General features: G+C 46.3%; 1 protein-coding gene across 2 annotated transcripts in view; it reads right to left on the reverse strand.

The window, feature by feature from the left end:
* GATB (glutamyl-tRNA amidotransferase subunit B) overlaps positions 1-24,556 on the reverse strand; it is a 93,901-nt gene that overhangs the window by 14,469 nt on the left and 54,876 nt on the right. For both annotated transcript variants that reach the window (XM_032412991.1, XM_032412992.1), the window contains exons 9-11: positions 24,016-24,205; positions 12,117-12,250; positions 4,849-4,927 (exon numbers count right to left, since the gene is read on the reverse strand). In XM_032412991.1, coding sequence (XP_032268882.1) covers positions 4,849-4,927; positions 12,117-12,250; positions 24,016-24,205 — 403 coding nt within the window. The remainder of the gene's footprint in view (positions 1-4,848; positions 4,928-12,116; positions 12,251-24,015; positions 24,206-24,556) is intronic.

Consider the following 24,556-nt stretch of genomic DNA (forward strand, 5'->3'; position numbering starts at 1 on the left):
CCTGGCAAACACAGGAGGTCGCTCCTGGGCCTGCCTCACTTCTCCTGGCCCAAGACAGCCACCTTGGCAGAAAGCACAGGGCGGACCTGAGCAGGCGGACTGGGGGGTCAGCCTTTGCCTGGGACCTAATACAGTGGGACCCGACCGGCTCAAATGCTTGTTGGATTTGCCTGAGCCAGAAAGCACCAGAATAGAGGCGGTGTGAGGCAGCCCGGGGATCACTGCCAAACCACACCATTCAGGAGGAAAAGCAGGACAATGCTAGGATGGATACTTCTAACTGCAGAGAGCTGGCTGCTCCCTGAGAAAGTAGGGCAGGGGTACAAAGGAGTGACGCTCGAGAAACATTTCAGCAGCCTCCGGGAACACATGGGAGCCCTGGGTCTGGGGGTGCTCTCTATGCCCAGTTAGAACACATCAGCTAATTATTAACTTCCCCAATTAGTCAAGTGGCCACTGCAGCCCAGCCCCAGCCCCCCGGGGCCGACGCAGTAGACTCCAGTTGTCTCATCCTGTGCTCATTTCTGCTTCAGACCCAGACTGTGCACTCCTGGCTGACGCCCAGCAGGGTAGGAGCCGCTGAAGGGGCAGCCAGCCTCTGCAGGCCTCCTGGGCCCTCTGGCTGCAAACACAATGGCCTCTGTGGTTGCCAGCCTCGTGTTGCAGCGTAAATCCTCAGTTTCTGTCTGTGTTTAATTGCCACCCTGGGAAGTGCTATCCAAGTACAATTGTTTCTGGCTAGGAGTGCAGCTCCTGGGCCCTGCTGCTGCCCACCCGAGACAATCATCTGCAACAAGGGATTCCTAGGGTAGTGCGGGCCACCTGTGTTAAATGCCCACGGGGAGCATGGGGTCATGCAAGCTGGGAACCCCCAATCACACACTGACCAGGGAGCCGGCTCAGACACACGGGGCAGAAGCTCAGCCTTCAGGTCCCTGGGGACAGAATTCACACACCCTTTCAACTACTACCCAACTTTCTCTAGCTAGTGCTATTGTTAAAGTATCTGGAAGGAAGGATGGAAGGAAAGCAGGCAGGCCCCTCGCCTGTCCAGAGGTTTCCAGGGTCAGACTGTGGAGGAAAGGCCTGTTCAAGGGAGAAGGCAGGGAGGGGGCTGTGACAGTTACCGAAAGGGGGGCGGTCACCTCTGCTCAAAGGCAAGTACTGGGAAAGATCATTCTTCTAGAAAGGCACTAACAACCACCCAAGCCCCTAAGAGAAGTGGGGCACAGTAAAATGCACATAGAACTGAAGCACTAAAAGGGAGAGAAGACGACATCAAATCATTTGTAACCGTTTTACCGCAGGACATAGAACATTTTCTACATTAAAAGGGTTTGGTGATTTCTCTTTAAAGCAGACCCCAAAGACAAGAGGAAATGGGTTAAGTGGCACACCTACATGTTAAAATTCAATTTCTATCTCTACAGAATCCCAAGCCGGATTGGTTCCAGTAGGAATGCTAACTGGACCATCCCCAGGAGACAGTGGATCATCCACATCTATTTTAGGAGGGCACAAAGGGGACACAAACACACTCTGCATGGTTTCCCCTAGGGCTGCGCTGGCCAGCAGTCTGGACAGCACCCGGGGCCTCTGAGTCACAAGAGGCTCAGGATCCTGGGATGCTGTCTGCAGGGGAACTCTGACTCTGACGACCCTCTCCTTGGGGAGGGGAGGAGAGGGGGCTGCTACCCACCACTTCGACAGGTAGCACTGGATCCTGTGACAGGAATCCAGATGATTTTGTCTATGGTTACCAGGAGGCTGCTCATAATGATAAATCCTTTTCTCTTTCCATTTCTGAAAATAGGGGTGCTTCATGGTAGCAACCTCTCAACTCCCCTGGACCCTGGGGTGCCTTTAAAGGGATGAGGTTTGTAAATCTCAGAAGCACCGCTGAACACCTGTGAGGAAGGTGCAGTGAATGGTGTAAGGGAAAACATCAATAAGGAGTGGAAGCAGAGAATTTTTCTGCTCTGCTTGAGTACCCTCTGACTCACAGGGTTTCTCAAACCCAAGGCCTACCTGGATTCTTTTTTTAAATTCAGTAAAAATTAATTGTAACATTTTTCTCTTAAAGAGCATATACTATAAAAGACACAAGAAAATGCTCAATGTAGTTAGTCCTTAGGGAAATACAAATCAAGGCCACAGTGAGATATCACTTTACACCTACTAGGATGACTATAATCAAAAAGACAGACAAGTGCTGGGGAGGATATGGAGAGACGAACCCTCATATGTTGGTGGGAATGTTAGTGGTGCAGCCAGTTTGGAAAATAGGCAGCTTCTCAGAATGTTCAATGTACAATTACCATATGACCCAGAAATTCCATTCTCATAGGTCCATACCCAAAAAACCTGAAAACATACACTCAAACCAAAACATCTGAACACAAATGTTCAAAGCAGCATGTTTTTCAAGAGCCAAAAACTAGAAACAACTCAAATGTCCATTTACTGATGAACGGAGAGGCAAAATGTGGCATATACTTACAATGGAATATTCTTTAGCCTTAAAAAGAAATGAAGTACAGGCACATGCTACCACATAGATGGATTTTGAAATATCACGGTAAGTACAAGAAGCCAGACAAAAAAGGCTACATAAGCCCATTTACATTAAATGTTCAGAACAGGCAAATCCATAGAGACAGAGAGTAGATTAGTGGTAACCTAGGGCAAGGGAGTTGAGTATGTTAGCTGTGGGCTTGTCATATATGGCCTCTATTATGCTGAAGTATGCTTCCTCTATACCTACTTTGTTGTGATTCTTTATCATAAATGAATGTTGAGTTTTCTCAAAAAGTTTTTCTGTACCTTTTGAGATTATCATAGGATTTTTATCCTCATTTTGTTAATGTAGTGTATCATGCTGATTGATTTGTGGATGTTGAACCATCCTTGCATCCCTGGAATAAATCCCATTCGATCATGGTGTATGATCCTTTTAATGGGAGTGACTGCTAATGGTTTGTTTTCTGATGTGATGAGAATGTTCTGGAATTAGTGTTGATGGCTGCACAGCTTTGTGAATATACTAAAAACCAATGAACTGTGCACTTCATAAAGAAATAAACTAAAAAAAAGAGTACTATAACTTCTTACTTTCTAAAGTCTTTATTTCTCTAACCTCATGTCTGCCCATCCCATCAATCTATCCTTATAATGGTACATGTGCATGGAAAGATACCTGGAATGGTGTTCACCCAGCATTAATGGTAGTTATTTCAAGGTGGTAGAATCTGAAGATCTTTGTATTTTTTCTGCATTAAATTCTTAATAATGAACAAATGCTTTTTTTTTTTTTTTACCAGAACATCAGTAAGTGATTTTCTTAAAAACAGAAAAAGTAGAAAAATAAAAAAAGGAAAATGCCCAAGGCAATAATATATTACAGGAGATTCCCTCATGCCAGCATACATTTAACACCTTTCTAATCAGACTTTTATTTTAGTTTGATTACCTCATTGCAGCCAGGATTCACCCTGCTTCCTTTAAACATGCTGGAAGTTGACAGAATCCAAAGGTGTCCCTATCTAATATCTGAATCAGCTGTCAGCATCTTCTAGCATTTTCCATTTCTTCCCATTGAACAAATCATATTCACTGTACTAGGTTTCCTTCCTTCCTTCCTCCCTCCCTTCCCCTTTCTCCTTTCTTCCTTTCCTCCTTCTCTGCCTCCCCAGGTCTGGTGGGACAGGATGAGTGTGAACGGGAAAATTTTTTCCCCTCTTTCATTTCAAATGCTACAATTCATCTGCTCTTATGTATACATATAGAGTTTTTTTTTTCTACCCTCAGGCCATCTAATCTTTCTGCTACTGCTGAGCACTGTCATAAACATTTGTATTCTTCTGACATCCAAGCAACCAAAATCCTTTCCTACATGTGCCAAGGTCCCTGCAGTTGACAGCCTCACTGGGTGGCGGGGAGACAGAACCTTTATTAGTTCTGTTTCTAGTTTCATTGCACAGAGCTGGGTGTGAGCTCCACGGTGCCTTATAATTAGCCCAAAGCAGCTGCTATTCCAAAGCCTCACTCAGTACCTGCCACTGCTGCCGATGTGTCTAAATAGTAAATGCAAAAGGCACCATTAAAGTCACATTAAGTTTCTGTCTGAAGCACTGATGGCTTCGATATCCAAAGCTGAGATCAGGCTGCCGCCTTGGGGTTCTATGTCTTTCTGGGAACTTACTTGTGAGAGTTTTCTGGATTCCAGGAATCTTTCGGCCACCTATGACTGTCAGGTGGAGGGTGATGAAGCTGAGGCCACCTCTGACGCGGCTGCTGGTTTTCGCAGCTTGCATTCACCGGGCGCATGTATAAAATTTTATCTGCTAAGTGACAGGCAGTCTGACCTCATCCTCCTTGCCGGAAGACTGAATTTCAGGGGGCGATGAGGCAACGAAGACCACCAGTAAGCCCCTAGGACTGGCTGGGCGGCCGCGGAGGACTGAGAGGGACCAGTGGGTCAGGGAGCAGTGCCGAAGCCGCCCCCGACCTTGGCCTTGCGGGGCACAGGGGCAGTGCACATGCTCTGAAGCCCCCACAAGCTGCAGTCCCACCTTTCACATAAACAAATGTTTGGAAAACATTCCAGGCAAAACCAAACAGGAACTATTCCCCCCGGTTAGGCAAAGATGGGAAGTGTATTACCTACATCGCACATACTGGCTTTTTTTTTTCTTTTGCTAAACGAAATGTTTCTACCTCTTCAGTATAAAAACAGCATTTACAAGCATTGAATACTTCAATTATGAAATTCACTTAGTGATGGCATTTGGCATAAAACATTTACTGGGATAGCACAGCAGTCCGAAGGTTTAGGAAGCGTGGACATACCTGTTTAGCTGCTGATGAAGAGATGGCTTTTCTGTCTAGCAGGTTGAGCAGCTCAGCCAGCGCAGAAGGTGTGACCGGACTAGCAGCCCCCGAAAGGAGAGAAAATAAATTTACATTTCACACTGTCAGCATATCCATTTATGGTTATTCAGAAGCAAAGCCCTTGATTTTGTAGGTTTAAATAATTAAACCCACACCCAGGAATGGAAATAACACGCCAATTGGGCTCTATTTTATTTATTTATTTTGTATTTTAGGATATAACAAATTTCGGTGACTAGTGTTGTTTTTCTTTTACTACTCAACAATAATGGCTGTCTGGCAAAAGTTGTAGCAACAGACAACTGCTCAGTTTAATTAGTCAAAAAAAGGAGTGGCTGCAAAATTCATGAACCATGACAAGAGAAAAAAAAACCAAAACAAAACAACCCAGTAATTAAATATTTTCAAGATCAGCCTAAAAATTACTTCAAACAAAAGAGCTAACAAAGCTACTTTTCTGAGTGTTTTTATGCAAATATAAGTTCTTTGTACTTGTAAGAGCTTTTCTTTAAGGGAACTCTCCATGACTGCCATCCGTGTCCTTAACTGTCCTTATGGGCATCAGCACAGACACTGTTCTCTCCAGACTCACAACAGAAGGGTCCAGAATCCATCATATCCATACTTTTAGGATGTGACTTACTTGCCAAGATCCCATGATAAAAGAAAGGCCAAGGAGCAACCAAACCCATAAAGTGTCATTAATTCACATTTGGGGGTAGGAGTGGTATGTGTGTGTGTGTATGGGGGGGGGGGTAGTGCCTAGATTAGTGAAAAGACAACACTGAATTACAACCATTTCTTTAAAAATATGTGAATTTGCTACTTTTAAACACATAGAGCAACTAGGCTAATAAAACACTGTTTATCTGAGGTCATTAAGGGACTAATTTTAAATAGATAGATGGGAAGGACTTATAAATAGCACATCAGTGTGAATGAGAGCTTCTGAAATGTTTAACGCCAAGGGAAAACACCTTCTGTTTATGTCTTAGTTCTAATCAATCACAATTAATTTCTTTGTAAGCTCTTAGATAATGAAAAGGAAACTGCCATGGAGGCCCCATCCAGTTTCCATGAATTCCAAACCCAGTGAGTGCAAGTTCACCAGCTCTGACTTACTGGACTCTGGTTCAAGTCCAGTGAAGCCTCATTAGGGTTGTTCATTCGAAGCAGCTGACACACAGGGGCAGACCATCATCCTTAAAGTCTTTGTTTATCCCAAAGTAGGGATAAAAGGTAATTCCAAGTGAAAACTAGGTTTGGAGACTAACTGGTGTTATTAAGTTGGTATCTGCAACATCTGTGAACCACGCTGATTAAATCTCAACAGGAAGAGGGGCAGAGAGCTAGAAATAAACCGATAAATCCCTTCTCCAACCTTCCACCTTACTGACAATAAAGAATCAGGTTGTTTGAAAAACGAGTGTCCCTTGGGTGTTCTGCAATCCTAGAATATACGGTGGCTAATTAGAGTGTAGACAGTAGGTAGAACCCATAATAAGTACTGATGTTAAACTGGATTTCTAGAGCATGCAGAAAAGAAAAGGTCCCTTCTCCCACATGAGTTGATGATATCAGGGACATGGAGACAGAGAAGAACAGAAATAGAACACAACATAACTAAAAATACTTTGCCTTTCATCTAATGACCTTAATTCATTAGTTAGGTCATAAATGTACACTATAAAATATTTCCACTGACCTAACAGCATTGGAGATTTCTCACCTTTCTGTACCCACAAATGCTTGACACATAGTCAGTAATATTTGTGTCACAGAACTCTTCCCACCAACAGGGAGAGCTATCTGGTATACCGCACACATTAATTCCAGATATGCCCAGGCTAACCTTGAGTGAGACAATGACAAAGATCAGTACCTGTCAGACTGATGGTAGAAGACCCCACTCATCAGTTAAATAAATAAAGCATCAGATCTGCAACATAATGGCAGCAGAAGCACAAGCTACTGATTTGCTGCTGTCAGATAATGCTGGTTCCTGGACAGTGAATGTGTCTCCACTAAAGAAGACTCTGACACTGGAAGGCTTAAGCTTTGTGTGCCAGCCTCCATTCCCCTGAGGCCTGTGTATGTACAGAGGGATCTCTCCCATCTGCCAACTTCCTCCAGTCCCCTAGAGCTCTTTCAGGATCACGACTCCATCCCCAGCTTGGATTCTGGGAGTAAACACTCTGCTATCTCTATAACCATACCCCTCCAGCCCCCTCCCCTCATTGGAGAAATGTGCAGTCCATCTCAATCCCCACACTCTTTTCAGGCCCAAAGGCCACCTTCTTTGCTTCTGCTCCAATGGGACACAGGAAGCTCCTAGAAGAAGACAGAGGGACCTGGACACCCAGGTGGCTCTTGCTGGTCAACAATCCTTGTGTTCATCTCAATGGTTTCCCTGCACCCCTACCGGGTGCCCCAACCCAAGCAGCACCTGTTCCAGACAGTCTCCTTCCCACTTCCCTTCTTGGCACATGCCCTCCTCACTTCTCACTTCGTAAGGTCATCAGCTGATGCAAGACTCAGAATTTTCTGTCGTGCCCTCTTCCTCCTGGTTCCAACAAACAAACCCCTCGACTCATGCTTTTAATCCCATTACTTTCCACTTTTACGGATCCCACTTGCATGTTTGTTTCCTCTCTCCTGGGGCTTTAATTACGCACCTTCACAAATGCTCAGATCTTCCCGATCCTGAAAATGTCCACAAGTGATTTTGAAGACACTTACTTCTGCCTGGGCTCTTGCCTTACCTTTACCAATAAACATCTGGCATTAGTGGCTACTATCTACCCTTGTGAGCACAGCCATGTGGATACTAATCCTAGCCCTCTACAGAAGCTCTTCTCTTAAAAAAAATCACATACCCTTTGCTTGTTGCCAAGCACAACTGCTTTCCCCCCATTCTGTTGCACCCCAATTCTGGGCTACATTTAAAGCCCCTTGCGAACACCCCTTCTCCTTGGACCTCCGCATTCTCTTCCTTTTCTTTGAATGTCCCGCTAATAAGGAGCGGCCAGGGCTCTTCTCCATATGGTTTTCTGCCTCCACCTCAGGCTGGCAGACAAGCGAAGCCCATCTGTTCCCAAGACTGCCTCTGCTTCTTCAGGATCCAGTTCTCTCTACCACTGGACTCAATGACCTCTCACCAAACATGTTCTAAGCTGGGGTCAGCAAACTTCATCCAGGAGGTGCCGGAGGGCAAATGTTTAAGGCTCTGTGGGCCACACGTGGTCTTTGTCACATATTCTTTGTTTTGCCTTATGAGGTAATAACCATGTTCGCTCACAGGGCTGCCGGAATGATCTTTAATGGGCTCCAAACCCTGCAGCCCCACTCCTGGATGCTACCGCACACATCCCACTGCTGGACTTCTCTTCCCTCACCAGCAGGCCCTCTTGGCTCCAAAGCCTGCCCTGGGTGGTGAGTGCCTCAGGAACGGCTGCCCACGGCTGACCTGGAAGTTCGGGGCACTCGACTAGACCGGACAACTGGATGGTGGCACTTGCCTGATGTCACTGTGAAGTGCCTGCTCAGGGTAGCTGTAATTTCCATGTTCTTAACTAAATCCAACCTGTTATTAATAGCAATTTAGAAGGAGTTAACAGAAAAACAACTTTCAAAGCAATATGCTCAAAATAATTACAAAGCCGAGTTCAACAAGAGCTCTTCTGGTTGGACCCTTTAAACACCAGTCTTCTGACAGGTCTTTAAAGATGAATGCTAATTTGCAAAATCAGTTCTTGCCAACTTGACCTCTAGAGTGTTCCCCGCCTGGCGTTGTCATATGACTACTGCTATAGCTCCACAGCGACTGCCGTTCTAAGCTCTGGAAATGTTTGCTCCAGCAGCTACGGCTGTTCCTTGATTACTGTTTGTTCCGAGGTGAGGCTGGGACAGCCAGTGCAGCTAACGATGGTTCTCTGAACTGTGTAGGAAGAGAGCTGCTACAGCTTGCTTTTGGATCCTTAGTCCTTGTTCTACATAAATTGTGTAACAGAACCGGAGCTTAGCTCCCCCGTTTACCTGCTTTTGGAACAACTCCTAATTATTAGGTTTATGTAGAATTGGGTACCCTCTGGGTTCTTAAAACTGTAGTGCTTATGAATTGTTTAGGTAACTATCAGGGGCTCCAAGTTCACTCTACAAGCTAATTTATCAACCTCCCCACCTTCAGCAGCTACCAACATGGCCGGTACGCAAACCACTAATTGCAGACCGACATATAAAGAAGCGGGTCTGGAAGTCAGGGGACTCGGCTACCAGTGTCAGCAGCTGAGCAGCCTGAGGTATGTCACCTTCCTGGTCAGGGCCTCGATTTCCTTGTCTGCTACAGGACAGAGCGGAACCAGAAGTTATCTAAGGTCTCTGGCAGGACTAAAATTCAGTGACTCTAGGCCAACACAGTCCATCATAGCCAAAGACATGGAAACCATCAATTTAAGGACCAGATTTTTAACTCCTCCGAAAGCTCAAACCACATCTTGGAGCCTTCCTGGCTTCTTCTGGCCAATAGGCACTTCCCTCTTCTCTGCTCCCACCGTGCTGTGTATAGTTGTAAAACAGAAGCACCGCTTTCTGCCTCGGATTAAAATGCTGCCACACGAGTCTAGTCCTCCCCAGGAGACGGCGAGCTCCTCGAGGGCCGGGGTGGGGGCCTCCTCGTCTAACCTCGTGCTCTGCCCAGAGGGGCGCTCTACCGCATTTGTTGGATTCACAGCTAACACCCCCTCCCCACCCCCCCGGTGACTCTCCACATTCTCATATCCCAGCCCTGCGCCAGTCAGTCAGCTGCGCTTTCCTGCCGTCCCCCACTCTCTGCTCCTACAGCTATGCTCCTCCTCAGTCCAAGAACGTGCAATGCATTCCCATTCCCACCCTTGGCTCTCCACAGGTGTCGCCCAGACCTCTGCCTCACCAACTCCCATCCATTCTTTAAGGCTTTGGTACAGTTGTTTCTCCTCCATAAACTCTTCTGGAAGGCTCCAGCCTTCCCTGAACGGCCACCATATTTTCAGTGTAAAGAGTGGAGTTTCTGAGGAGAGGTCAAACCCGAAAGGGTAGGAACGAAAGAGAGAGGCAACAGATGCCAAAGGAGTTTAGGGGGCTGAGGGTGGCCATCGTTTCGGTACTTAACACACCAACTGGGCAAAGAGAAGGAAACGAACGCTGAGGGCCCACTACGTGCCAGGCACTGTGCGTTTTCCTCTCCAAAACCCTTGGCAGTACCTAGGTACTGCCGTTCTCGTTTCATAGTGAAGCAATGGAGGGTGAGAGAGGGGAACTCATCCAAGGTCACTGCTGGTAAGGAGCCAAGTAAGGAAGTGAACTGGTCCCACGTGGCCACATTACGGCATACATATACACACTGCAAGCAGGAGGCTGAACAGGAAGTTGGCACTATGCAGCGAGACCTTTGAGCAAACAAATTTTTGGGATCACGTATCCATGTAGGCTCGTCCCCCTCCCCCACTCTCTACGGCCTCGGCCTCGGGATGCTGAGACAATGGCACAGCTGCCGACGGGGCGCCACGTTCCCCTGGGGCCTTGCCGGGGTTGGGGGGGTTCCTCATGAATGCTCTCTCCCTCACTCCCCATACTGCAATCTGCTGCTCACTCTTCCCTTCTTAAATCTTGCCTTTCCTTTGGCTTTTGTGACATTCTGTCCTAGCTTTCCTCTTCTCTGCCATTTCTTCTCAGCTGCCTCCTTCTCTGCCTGCGCTTCTCACTTAGAGTCTAGAGCATCTCCGGCTCCTTCCTCAGCCGTCCCTTCAGGCCATACCCTCCCTGGTCCTCTTCTGTTTCAACAACTTCAAGTACTATCTATAAGCTGCTAAGTCCATGTTCCACCTATACTGGACTATGTCCTTGCGTTCCCAGACACAGGATGCCCGGATGCACCTCAAGATTTTTACACGTGCTGTTCCCTATACTGGAACACTTTTACCTCTTGGATTTTGCCTGACTAACCTTACTCATCCTTCCCTCAGGCCTTAGCTTAGCTGTTCCTTTCCCCTTCTCAAGAGCACCTAGCTCATTCCTTTGTCATCATCGGCTTCTAGACTGTCAGCTCCGAGAGCAGGGACTACATCTGTTGTGCTGACTGGTCTTCCCCATGTTTAGCACAGTGCTTTGCACAGAGCAGAGTCTAAATAAACATGTGCTGAATAATGAACAAATGAGAACTCTAGGACTTATACCTCCCAGATCTCTCTTGTCAGCGGTAGATCATATATCTGACTGCCTCCTGGTTATCCCCATGAGGGGGATGTCTGTCCTACAGGCAGCCCAACTCAGCAGGTCCAAAATGGAACATGGCATCGTGCCCCGCCCCTTCCCTCTGAACTCACTCCTCCTCCTCTACCTCTCACTAGACTGTAAAATGCTGCCATTTCACTCCACTGTCCAAGTAAGAACTGGAAGTTGTACAACGTGGGAGAATTGCTCTCCATCTACCTCGGCTCAGGCCCATGGCATTTCTCACTGGCACTCCAGCAACTGGCTCCTTGCTTCTGGTCTGTTCTTCCAACCTACTCCCCCAAAGTGAAACTGGAGTGCGATGGAGATCTAGGGCTTTGAGAGCTGCTGACAAAAGTGTTTGCACGGTGGCCTCTGGTGGTCTCTGTGGCTTTTTCCTGAGCTGTCCTGCTTGCCCCTCAGCACCCCGGAGTTTCTGGGTTTCTTGAGCCCATACACCTGCTTGCCTCTGAGTGTCCATTGGCCACTCCCTTGCCTAGAATGCCCTCGCCCCTCCCATCACCTGGCAACTCCCACTAGGTCTTTGGGGCCTAGCTCCAGCATTCGCTTCTGAGGGAAACCTTGTTCACCTTCTGGCCTCGGGTCAGGCCCCCTCTGTGTTCATTCAGGGCACCCCCTGCGCCTCCGGCCTAACAGAATCACACTGAGGTGACTACCTGCTCTCTTACAGGCCCATATCCCCCACCAGCTTGTATACTCCTTGTCTTACTCATCTTTAGGTCCGCAGCTCCAGCACAGTACAAAGGACAGCACAGACAAAGATTTGAACAAATAAACGAAATTTCAGATGTGAGGGAGGACAGCTTTAGAATCTGGAATTCACAGGGGGTGTGTGTGTCTTGTCAGGAGATCCTGAGGGGGAAGAGGGAGAACAAAACACTGGCCCTGCCCTACTTCAACTGCTTCTGGACACAGAGTTCATCAAAAAAAGGAAAAAAGAATCTCCAAACCCCACTCACCTCTCATTGACAGTAAGGTTCTGTTGCTTTAAAAAACCCAGAAAAATGTTGAGGACCCAACTAGTTACTTTTTTTGGCTCTGCCCTAGTTTCTTTTATCACATTTTGGAAGAACTCCAGTAGGCCAACTTCATTCTGTAAAGAAAAAAAAAAATGTGTGTATATATATATATATACACATATATATATGTGTATAAAGTCTCCCCCAAAATGAAAGATCAGCATTCTGAAGGCAGATCTGAAACTGTCACCCTCTGCCTCCTCTGAGACCTCTACCTGTACTTTCTTAAACACGGAACTGTCACCGGAAAATTGTGATCACTTTCAGTAAACAGCAAATATTCGACTTCTACCACTGTCACTGTGCATTTTTTTAATACAGCATTTTCTCACAGGAACAAATATATGTCAGAGAGCCTGGCTTGGTGAACCAGAGGACAATGAAATCCACTCTCCCCCAAAATCACCTGCCCTCTCACTGTCAGCCTTGCGTACCCTACAACCTTAACCCTTTTATCCTCGGGCCCACGATGTTTGGCCTGAGTTTCCTGTCCTTTTTCTTTCCAGGTCTATTCTCTGCTGGAAGTCCCAGCGATTGTGAGAATAAGGAGGCAGGAAAAGAAGCAAATCAAGAAGGAACAGACGGAATATTCTACCTCTGAAAAATCAAAAGTGGATCGTAACTATATGTATCTTCACATCATCCCAGGAAGTGACAGAAATGGTTTTCAAAATGAGGAAGAACCCAGGTACATGTGATCCACTTAGACCACAGGACCGATGGAGGCAGCAGGGGCTTCCAGGCCTTCTGAGCCAAGCCAGACACAGCTTAACCCTGCCTCTCCTCTTGCTCCGTGAAAACAATCATCAAGGGGACTTGAAGAAGACTCTACCCCCTCTGGACTGTCAGCTCTGTGAGTCGGGGGCCATTCTGTCCGGTTCACTTTATAACTAGAGCTAAGTCAGTGCTGGGCAATGGCAGCTACTTGGTAAGTATCTGTGGACGGAATCCACGCCTGCCATCACCACGTGCGTTTAAAAAAAAAAAAATCACAAGTGAATGCTCCTTCTTAATGTGCCATGTTCACCTTTAAATATTAGAATTGTCCCAGTCTTGCATAAGAGTAACCCCAAGGCACTCATCAAGTGGCTAACTGCCGGCTCTGATCAGTTTGGCAGAACCAAAAAGTCTGGCTAAGTCCATCCTTTGTTTTCCAATAAGAAAAATAAAAACATGTGCTCCTCACATACAGGAAGGTGAAGCTTCCAAATGCAGAGGGAACACATTTCTTAGTAGATTTCCCCTACCTGCTGCAATTCAAATCAAACCACACTTTCCTTGAAATAGTCTTTTAAGCTTTATACTGTGGGTAAGGCTCTCACCCTTGCCCCTTTCAGAAAAGCTTTGTTAAGTGAAGGAACTTTCTGGAAAAATAAGGTACTTGGAAGAGCAAGACATACTAACAAAAGTGCTCTGAAAGTTTAGCTATTGTAGATGCTGTAAAATATACATGGGCATACAATTGCTAAAGTAGACATTCCATAATAAAAAAAAATCTACATGCCCTTTGTAACAGATACATTCTCTGGTGACAAGCCTACTGAATAATCCCATAATCATCTCGAATCTCTTTTCAGGCCAACGTTACTATTCTGCTCATGCTAAACCAGGGCAAAGGCTGCCTCAGCAGCCAAAGCTTGACTGCAGATAAGGGAAATGCAGGCAGAATGAAGAGGAAGACCTGCTTAACTTACGGAAAAGTATTCCAACTTCCACCATGATACAGCAAACCGCTGGGGAAGTAGAAAATCGCTCTCCAGCCCAAATCAGATGGGCAGAATTCCCTTTGTTCTAACCCAGACAGGCTGGCTCGCTGGTGAAAAGAGCTGTCAGAAGGAGAACTCTTTGCTTTGCCAAGGAAAGGTTTTCTAAAGCCACCTAGAAATATTGCAGTTGAACTTCCAGGCTTGGCTGAGGTGCTGGGATGTGATGAATAGCTCTTCTTCTACCCTTGGATGGTTTTTTTTTATTGGATGGATAACATGGCAAGTCAGATTTGTTTGTCTTTTTGTGTCAGTGCTGTGATGAAGCCTGTCGGAGCTGGAACCGTACTTCACTGGGGGATGCACGGTTTCAGTACACAATTGCAAGCGGACGTGAAAATCCGCGGGTGTAATGGGGTGAGCGGCCAGCAGCAGGGCTGAAGGAGGCCGAGCCGCTGCCGCCCAGAGAATGACGGATCAATGCCGAGGCGCACATGGGCCGCCTGCTCTGGCTCTTTAGATCAGAAGTCCACCTTTCGAGAAAAAAACCCACAGCATTCTAGATAAGGTTTCCTTACTTTTTCTATGAGATCGACAACTGCTAATAAGCTAATAAGCACGAACCTCAGAAGTCCCTGGTGAACATGGCAGTGCAGCCATCTGGTGTTCAGGAAAACTGTGGGCTGGTGGTTCCCTTACATAAAAACTATATAAGAGCAACGCAAAAAGGCCACTGTGTTAGGGAGCCCCTAGCTTCCTTCTCAAAGGCGACACGCAAGCATCCGACTCCGCACTGACCTCTCCTATGTCAGACAGAGCTGACACCGTGGCGACACGGCGCGTTGTCTCCTGGCCAAATGTAACACTAACTGTTCCTTCAGCCACAGCTAACGCGGCAGGGACAACTGGTCCTGTCTTTCGTGTAACACCGGACAGCCTCCACAGCTCTATGGCCGGGAAGCGTCCTTTCACATTTTAATCAAATTTCCCCGAAGCATTCAATTACACCCAGAGCCAATGCCAGGTCAGCCTCAGAGACGCTAACAGGAGCCCTGCACCACTAATGGATCTGTCAGCTGGTCACTGCAGGTGTGAGGCGAGGCGCAGGGATTGCCCCACCTGCGCGGCCTGCCCTGGGGAGGAACCCCGATTCGCCCTTGCGTCGGGCCCCAGAAGCAATGTCTTTTTGCATGCTACTGTCTTCTCGCCAAGCTGTCTTGTCCGTTCTACCTTTGGAGACGACAAAATGTCCGAAGGCTATGCAGTTGGAATAGGAGGAGGGCTGGTTTCTCAACCACCATTCTTGTTCTAAGTCCCACACCCTTTGAACCTGATGACAGGGCCAAAATTAGCTGGACTGTATTTAGAAGGAGAACAAAACCTGACAGAGACAGCTGCCCAGTGACAGACTCAAGAGAAGAAAAAGCCACAAAGTGCAAGTTGAGGAACAGCTGATTATGTGGCAGGGAGTGACCTCGCAGCTAAAGGAACCCCAGACTGGCAACCCGGGGCTAGTTAAAAAGCTTGCAGGAGTGTATCCAGAATGGGGGCTAGACACGGAGAGAGTAGCCGGCCCCGTGGGGAGCCGCACGTGGCTGATACTCCTGCTGATGGTATTAACAACAACAACAACAGGTGCTAGGCACTCTTCTAAGTAAACTCATTTTTTTTTTTTTTTTTAAGATTTATTTATTTGAGAGACAGTGTGTGTGAGAGAGAGCATGAGAACAGGGTGAGGGGCAGAGGGAGAAGCAGTCTCTCCACGGAGCAGGGAGCCCGATGTGGGGCTCGATCCCAGGACCCTGGGATCGTGACCTGAGCTGAAGGCAGATGCTTAACCCACTGAGCCACCCAGGCGCTCCAACTCATTTAATTCTTAACGACAACCCTCGGTTGATACTAGTAGAACTCTCTCTTACAGATGAGGACACTGAGGCATTAACCTGCTTGAGCTTCCACAGCAAGAGAGCAGCAGAACTGGGATTTGAACCTCTGCAGCCCTTCATCTCCATGTTACATTGCCTCTGATGAAAATATCACATCCCTGCCTTCCCGGGGACTGAGACTGAGCACCTAGCAGTGCCAGGCACAATGTGAAGCAACAAGCTCATCAAAAGAATGCCCTTTCCCACCACTTCCATTATCTTATTTGGTACCTGCCATCTGTTCAAAGGTTCTTCACACATTAAAAATGTTGCAAAGGCCCTTAGCAATTAACTTAGAAATTAGGAGAAAACAGCAGGTTCTCTTTGTGCCTCTGCCAATGTACACCTATGCCACCTGGCTCTTCCCGCTGTGGCGGGGCACACACCTGCTCCCAGATCAGGAAGGCAGACAGATACACGCCCCCTGCCCTAGGCCACACAGAGCTTCTGGGGCACAGGAGGGTGGCTAGAGTTCCCTGGGCCTCTCTTCTGCGTCCCCTCCACACTCTCTCCTCATGGAAGTTATGGTGAGTACGCCTCAACCAAGACCCTGCCCAATTCTGAAGCACCTTCGGACCTTACAAAACCACCCCCACTACTGCTCACATAGTCTTGGTGTCAGGCAGACTGCATCTTACTGCATTCTAACTCTTCTGCTACGGGAACTTCGTGTACCAGTTTATACCTAAGCGGGCAGGTCATTCCTGTGTGGGGAGCAGCCGACTACACAGCAGACCCTGCATCTGTGGACTGAACAACGGTGGCTTTGACCAGGCAAGGCGCTCATGTGTCATGACGTGTCATTCCGTGGAGGCACAAAGGGAAACTGCACCCATCTGCCACGTGGTGGGGGTGCTAGGGTAGGCGGCCACCGAGCATTTCTGCAAACACTGTAAGAGGGCCCAGCATCTGTCTATCGGTGGGGACTCTGTTGTTCCCTCTTTATTCCTGTGGGTTTGATCACTCTTACAAAGTGAGAAAAGCAGAATGCAGACCCATCACCTTTGTGAAAATAACACTGAATGCTAGTGTTGGGATGGAAATGGAAATCAGATAGGGAGGCCTGAGTGATGGTTCTAAGAAAAGAAAGCAGAAGTTATGGTGAGATTAAGGACGGACACATTCAGTGGGGTGCCAGCTTGGATCTACGATGTGAATGAGCCTTCTCTCTGCTTTTCATGGAAACAAGAAGTGGCTGTGGAAATCTGGCAGTGAGTGGGGGGGGGGGAACAGACGGATCCAGAAGAGTCTTCAGTGGGGAAAAAACTAAAGGTAGTTAATTGGTGGTGTGAGACTAGCATAGGAAACATCGCTCTCACTTGAGCATGTCAGGAGGAAGCCAGAATCCTGAACCATCAAGGCCTCTTTCAAGAACATGGCGATTTGGAGAGGCTTGGAAATTGCCCCAGAAACACCAAGGGTATACTCTCTAGTCTGTCTCATAAAATACACAACTAGAAAGGTCTACCGTCCTATTTTGGTCCTCACAGTTTCTACTCCTGGGTCATGTTCCCAGCGGGCCTGGAAGCCCCTAAAATCTGAGCAAAACTCTGGTCCCAACAATTTCACTTGTGCTTTGTTCCTAGCAAAGTCGGGAAGTATACACATCTGAGTTTAACATAACCGTTCCATACAGAGAGGGTTCACACCTACATTTGGCTTAGACTCATGTGAAAATGAGTTTACATTCTCCAAGATACATGAGCTCTAGGAGGGATGGGAAGGAAACCAATCTGGCAATAAGACTTTTCTTTGGATAATCAGGTGATAAAAGTTGACAGCAGAGTGGCATAACCAGAAAACCGTATCTTCGAGAATGGGCCACAAGTAGTATGCTGTCAAGAAATCAATTCTGATCATAATCACATTTCAATGTGCCTAAAGCCACCATTGTCAAATGGGCCCAACACGGAGGGAACCTGTGCTGGTCAATGGCAGCTTTCGGGCTGCAGCTTAAAAATGGCAACAAAGCTGCAAGGCAGTGCTTGCTCATCTGCACCAAGGTCGGACTGAAACCGGAAATAATGTATTTTAATTGTCCCCAAAAGGAAATCATACCACAAACAGGAGACCTGGCTTCAGGATGGGTGAAGGAGAGAGTCCCTGTGAATCCCCAAGGCTGGGCACTAGGGACTTCACTCCTCCCTGCACTTTTGCTCTAGTGGGAAGGTCCCTGAGGGGTCAAATGAATCTGAGCCCAGAGGATCCTCGTCTCTGAAAGTCCTGTTACTTGCATCTGAAATAAACAAATTGCTGGTTTTTCAGAAGTAAAGTTAGAAGATGCATCCTTTATTCAGTTTTACCATAAAAAAATATCGGTTACATTTCCAGGGCATAGGCTAACTATAAAAGCACCCGTAAGCTGGCAAGCACTGGGTGCAATTTTATGAAACGAAGAATAAAATCAATTTCGAAAATTACATGGAGCTGAAATATGGTGAGCGACAATGTTGACCAAATGGATTTTCCTTCAGCGGTGGTTAGAAGGCCAGTGCTCTGCTCCTCAGCACGTCTAAGCAGTCTGAAACCAGTCAATATAGTTTCAGATGCCTTTTAAACTATTAGCTTTAAAGTAGTATCATCTATGAGTACACAGATATTTATCATGGGAAATTATTTTATAGACAGTTCATCCAAAAAGAAAACCAAGCCATTTCAAGCTTACTAGAAACTCAAAGCAAAACTCTTGGAAAACAATCCATTTAATAATCAACCACAGTCATAATATCTTTTCTGCTTCTTTGTCCCCGGAGACACCTTAACCTTTTTCATGGTGTCAGAAGCAAAGGATTATGACTTCAAATGGGGAATAACCAGCTGGGGAAAAAAAAAAGTTGTTCAAATAAGACTATGTATCTTGAGGTTGAATACAAAGACAGACAGACATGTATGGCAGCACGGGTCACTAATCTGGAGGGTCACAGTCACATTTTCCTACAGTCTCACTGTGGCCATGATGGATTTTTCTTAAAATTCTGCCCTGCGCAGCTCTCAAATGTGTTAGCGGTTCTTTGGTGTCAGTGCTCTTCTCCCTGGCAACTTATTCTAGGGAGTCCGCTTGGCTGTATTTGGATTTTGTTGGTATTCAGTGAAGATTCTGTTCTGTCAATCATCTTCGGGGTAAGGGAATCATTCCCTCCCCTCTTTTAGCTAGGGAGAGTGGCAGCGCCAGTTCCCTTTGCATAGCCCTCCCGGCTCCCAGGTGTCCAAGGTGAGATCTGAAATCAAGACTGTCTCTTAGTCAGTGTTTCAACCCACTGCCCTGCAGGGCTACTTGGGAGAATGAAAAGCGACATGGAAAAGATAAAGCTCTTCCACCTGAAAACAGCACAGGGCGCTGTGGCAAGGACAGCAGGCCCTCAAGAAACACTAAATTGGGAATGCGATGCCATTCCTCCACTGAAATCTTGATGAGATGGACATCTTTCCGTCTAATGAATTCATACACAGCCAGGCACCCTGTGAGCTTGTATCTGGTCCTTACCAAGTGCCTACCATGTGCTGGGCTGCATGACATGAGGCGACAGGCAAAATCATCCTACAAACCCCACACATCCTGCCCTCTTTTGGAGACCTTTTCAATGATTCATTCAGAAGGAGCCAAGAACCTATGGCAGCAAGTTTAAGAAACAAAATAAAGTTACAGAGGACAGTTTATATCTCTTTTTTTGTGATTTAAATTTTCTACTTGTGGACATAATTTCTGCTTTTCATTGAAGTTGACTGATTTTCACTAAATTTAGGAGACAGTACTTTTTCTTTCTTTATAAGGCAGTCTGACATCTTAAAAACCAAACAGGGTGGTCAAAAGTTTTAAATGAACCAATGGTCTGTGACTGCTTCATGAAGCATTAGTGGGACTGTATGAAACATTAATATTGGGCACCTGGGTGGCTCAGGTAAGCGTCTGCCTTTGGCTCAGGTCATGATCCCAGGGTCCCGGGACTGAGCCCTGCATCAGGTTCCCTGCTCAGCAGGGTGTCTGCTTCTCCCTCTCCCTCTGCTCCCAACTCCTGCTCTCTCTCTCTCAAATAAATAATTAAATCTAAAAAAAAAAAACAACAAACCCAAAAATAAAACAATGAAGAAAACCACAACCAGAACAAACAAACAAACAAAAACAACAGTATTAACAAAAGTAAAAGTTCTATTTTCTCTATCAAGTGACTCAAAACAGCAATGAACTTGAAACATATTCCTGTTTGGCACTGTGGCACATTATATATGCAGGCAGGCAGTAGAGCTTAGAAATGGAAATAAAGCCTGGACTCTGAAGTCAGTTCAGACCACTGAACCTGGCCCCCCACAGGCCTGGCGAAGATACTTAATGTACTATACCCCACCATAGTTTATGTTTCCCCATCTGTAAAATGGGGAGAGTAACAGTATCTACCTCAGAGGGTTGTTGTAAGGGTAAATTAAAAAGTGGCCCATGGGGTGTCTGGGTGGCTCAGCTGGTTAAGTGTCTGACTCTTGATCTCAGCTCAGGTCTTGATCTCAGGATTGTGAGTTCAAGCCCCGCGCTGGGCTCCATGCTGGGCCTGGAGCCTACTTTAAAAAAAAAAAAAAAAGTGACCTGCTATAAATCACAGAACCTGCTGTCAGCGAGCAGCCATGTTCTTGTACTGCTTAAGCAAATGACTACAATCTGTTTGCATTCTCCAAATCAGGTAAGGCAGAGTTTAGGAAGAGATACCCCACAGACGTCACCCTGGGATTATCTGCTAAGAAAAATGTACATGCATATCATCTAGATCATTCTCATGATTACTCCTGGAATATGCTGACTCAGAGAAGGACTTGCTATGCTATTAGAACCTCTCATTTTTCCGGATCCTAATACCTGGATCTCAGATTCTGTATTTCTATTCCTTAATCCTTACAAATGAGGTCAGCAATCAAGGCAATTTGACATAAGATAGGGAAGCAAGGTTAACTAAATAGGTTCAAGTTTCAGGTGGGGTACCTTTTATGTGACCAGAGGAAAAAACCAGTAATATAGGTTTTCTGTTGGGAGGTACTGTCAGGAGGGTTTAAGAGAGAAAACCAGGATGTAGATTGGATTTAATGTCCTAACAAGACCAGTTCAGAAAACAAGAGTCGGAGAGGCCAAGTGACCTGCATCTGGACACAGTACGTGGGGGGGCAGTTAAAGCGGCGATCCAGGTGCTTCTCACCCAGAGTTCAGTGAGCCAGGCGTCACCCCATGATTTGCAAGGGGGTCAAGAGTGGTTTATGTATCTGACCTTTAGAAACTAAGATGCTTTTATCAGGAATGCTTCTTCCAGGACTTTCATGAGTATTGTCATAGTATCATTTGTCTGACCATTCACTGAATATTCACTGAGTGCCTACTATGTGCCACACATTGTTGCAGATGCTAAAATACTAGAGTTCCGCAAATATCAAGCAGAAATTACCAATACATAATGCAGTGCTTACCACATAATAAAATGACAGGACAAATTAAAGACTAGAGTTAAATTCTGAAGTTTTTAGTATGTGTGGGTAAGGCATGTGCTTAAATGCTTAATGGAATAAGCAATCCAAAGGCACTGAGTGCGGGGTTGGAGCTCTGCAAAGCACACCTCCACTACTGCTTTTTATTTAATGAATACTCCTGGGCACTCTTTAAATTGAAAGATGGTTCATTAGATTTGTGCATCTGCCCTTCTCAGCAATCTGTTGTGTTTCTGATGAAGGCAGGACAAAAACATGAACATATCATTTTCGGGTCTGAGTAACTCAGCTTTCAATGATTACAAAGTCGTAAAGAGCTCAGGATACCCACTTTCAGGAAAACAATTTCTCTGAATCATTCTCTTTCCATTGCTATTTAGTTCTCTTTATATTCGTCTTGGAAATTTCAAGGACTACCCCTTTAAAAAAAACAAAAACAAAAACGAATCACCTAATACATTATCTGCAAGCTATTAAAAATAAGTGTATTTTTAAGATATTAAAAGTCCCTTCAAAACTGGCTCAAAAATCACCTTCTGGAAGTTTTTCCCTTTTGTTCCAATCAATGTAATCACTACCTCCCTGGGCTCCCATCCCACGGTATGCATCTAGCTCTTGCAATCTGCCCCAGGGGCTGGTTAGCTGTGTTGTGTGTGTGTGTGTGTATTATATATATATAAACTCTTGGAAAACAAAGAAACACTTTTTTTTTTTTTTATATCTTTGTCCCTGTCTGAGTACCTGCTACATAGGAGATGCAAAATAAAAGTTGTGGACCGAACAGATGAAAGACAGTTCCCCTCAACAGGACCTTAAACTCTGGACCCACTCGCTGGGCACCCTCAGCAAACATTTATTCAGGGCCTCCTGTGAAGGACACATAAGTGGAGCCTGGGACACAAACATGAACACGAAAATGTCCCCGCCCTCAGAGGACTTTCTTTGCGCAAGGAGGCAGATGCTCCTCGCCATCACGTGCTCGTCAGAGGCCAAGCGTGACAGTGCTAGAGAGATGCTCTCTCAAGGGAGCAAATGCTTGCAGACAGGGCCGTGGAGAGAAACAGCCATATTCTTGAGAGGAGTTTCTGAAAGGTCTTTTCACCTCTCTTGTGAAGAAAGTTGATATACAAAAAAGAACTTTTAACGTTATATTTAGTGGATTCTTTTCTGAAATCACAGTCGTGAGCAAAGAAATGGCCAAGAAACCTGGGTTTTCTTCATTTGCTATCTCCAAGGGCTGCCTCCATTCACCTGGTGGAAGGCCAAAGACAGATAACGGACATCTTGGAAGCTCAGTCCCTGTAGGCTCCATCCCAGTCCTTCCATCCCCTGTGTAATCTGGCAGTTATAAAATGCAGGACTGGAATTTAGCATTTGGAATTAAGTCTGGAATTTATTTTGTGTGGGCTGGAAATTCATCAGACAGTGGGGAGGATGGGTAGGACTAAGCCTCAGTCGGGTTAAACCAACCTTGGGAAAATGCCTGAGTCGTAAGAGGCTTCAGGTTAAAAAGGTGTTCAGTCCGAGATGCGAACTGACTCGCCCGGTCGTAGATTTGGCGTTAAGCCACTGCTGGTGAGCCGAGCTGTGCTGAGGAACAGCGAGTGAGAGGGTGACACAGTCCTAGCCTGCAAGGGGCTGAACAAGTCACACGAAGAAATGACTAAAATACAGTCTCATAAGCATCAGAGAGTTATGACTAAGCTACGGACGCAGCCCACAGGAGGCAGTGGGTGGTGGTCACCCCTGCCTAAAGTATGAAAACCTATCAGGGCCTGCCAAATTGTCACTGGTAGGAAAAGAGGAGTTCTCCTGTGAGACTCTCCGGAGAGTTTTCACATTAGCTGATTCATAAAGAGAGAATCATTCACTCAACAAACATTCACTTGCCTACCTTGTACCAGAAACGGCGGGGCTGCTCTCACTGAAGTATATAAATATGAACATTCTAACACCCTATCTACTTACTACTGGTCAATTAAAATGTAGAAATCCAGAGTTTGCAGACTCCGCTGCTCCCGAAGGTCAGTGTGGCATATACCCAGTCCCCGAAACATGCAGTAGCAAAGCTTTCTACTTCCTCCCTCACAGACAAGCCGAAGACAATGGTGACAAAACCCTACCCTCACCGGTGCCGCACCCCTTTAATGTTGCCCTGACAAAGAAAACGGCAAAGCCAGCGAGTAGCTCTGAAAAGAAGGGAAAATCCCTAAGCAGGTCTCAGCGGTGTCAGATTCTCTAATGGCCCCTTAAGATGCACCCTCAAGCCTCAAAGGACCGATACTTCCAGTCAGAGTTTTCAACATTTCGTGCGGAATAAATGTTTTCCTTCTACAGTTGGAGAAACAGCTCGCTGGCTTTTGAGAGCCGAACTTCCTGCCAGACCCTGTCATGGTTCAATACTGCTGGACATCCAGAAACCCTATATATTGATTTTCTTTTGTCCTGCAGACACATGGGAAAACATTCATCTGTAACATTTGGACTGTCTTCAAGAAGCCTCCACAGCTGCTGTAAGCAGCTGTTCATTTCTGCACAGAAGAGATGACTGACATGAGATGCTGCTTCACCGTCTGGTTTCATGAGGCATATTCACCAAAAAGGGTAGTGAGCAAAGGTTATCGTGCCTTGTTCTTCTCAGAAGCATCTACTGTACAACTGAAGCAATCTGCCTGCGCTACTCAGAGCTCACCGCAGAGCATCACCCAAACTGCTGAGCTGGGCTTATCTGAGCCTCTGATCAATACCTACCAGTAAGGCGAAGCTGTGTTCTGGCAGCATCCCATACTGTTGAATGAGCTTCTCCCGGGTCTCACTGGGCAGCTCAGGGAGCTGCTCCCGAATCCAGTCAATGTTGATCACTTGCTGTGGGTCTGCACCGGGAGGCAGAGACGCGGTGTCATGGAGCAGGAGGGGAGGCAGGTTGGGTTCGGGCATAAACCTAGGCAGGGAGAGGAAATGGGGTCTGACTTGGAAGTATTTGGCTTAATAGGAAAGAAAACCCCTATTATCGATACACAAGTTTTGTGTTTAGATGTCATGTTACAATTCCAAATATTTTCTGGGGTGCCTGGGTGGCTCAGTCGGTTAAGCATCTAACTTTGGCTCAGGTCATGATCTCACGGTCCTGGGACTGAGCCCCATGTTGGGCTCCCTGCTCAGCGGGGAGTCTGCCTGTCCCTCTCCCTCCGCCCCTCCCCCTGCTCATGCTTGCTCGCTCTGTCAAATAAGTAAATAAAATAAAATAAAAATCCAGGTATTTTCTAATGTCCCCTAATACCAATTCTGTTTC

The sequence above is a fragment of the Phoca vitulina genome, unplaced genomic scaffold, assembly GCF_004348235.1.
Source record: "Phoca vitulina isolate PV1807 unplaced genomic scaffold, GSC_HSeal_1.0 scaffold14, whole genome shotgun sequence".
Taxonomy (NCBI): Eukaryota; Metazoa; Chordata; class Mammalia; order Carnivora; family Phocidae; genus Phoca; species Phoca vitulina.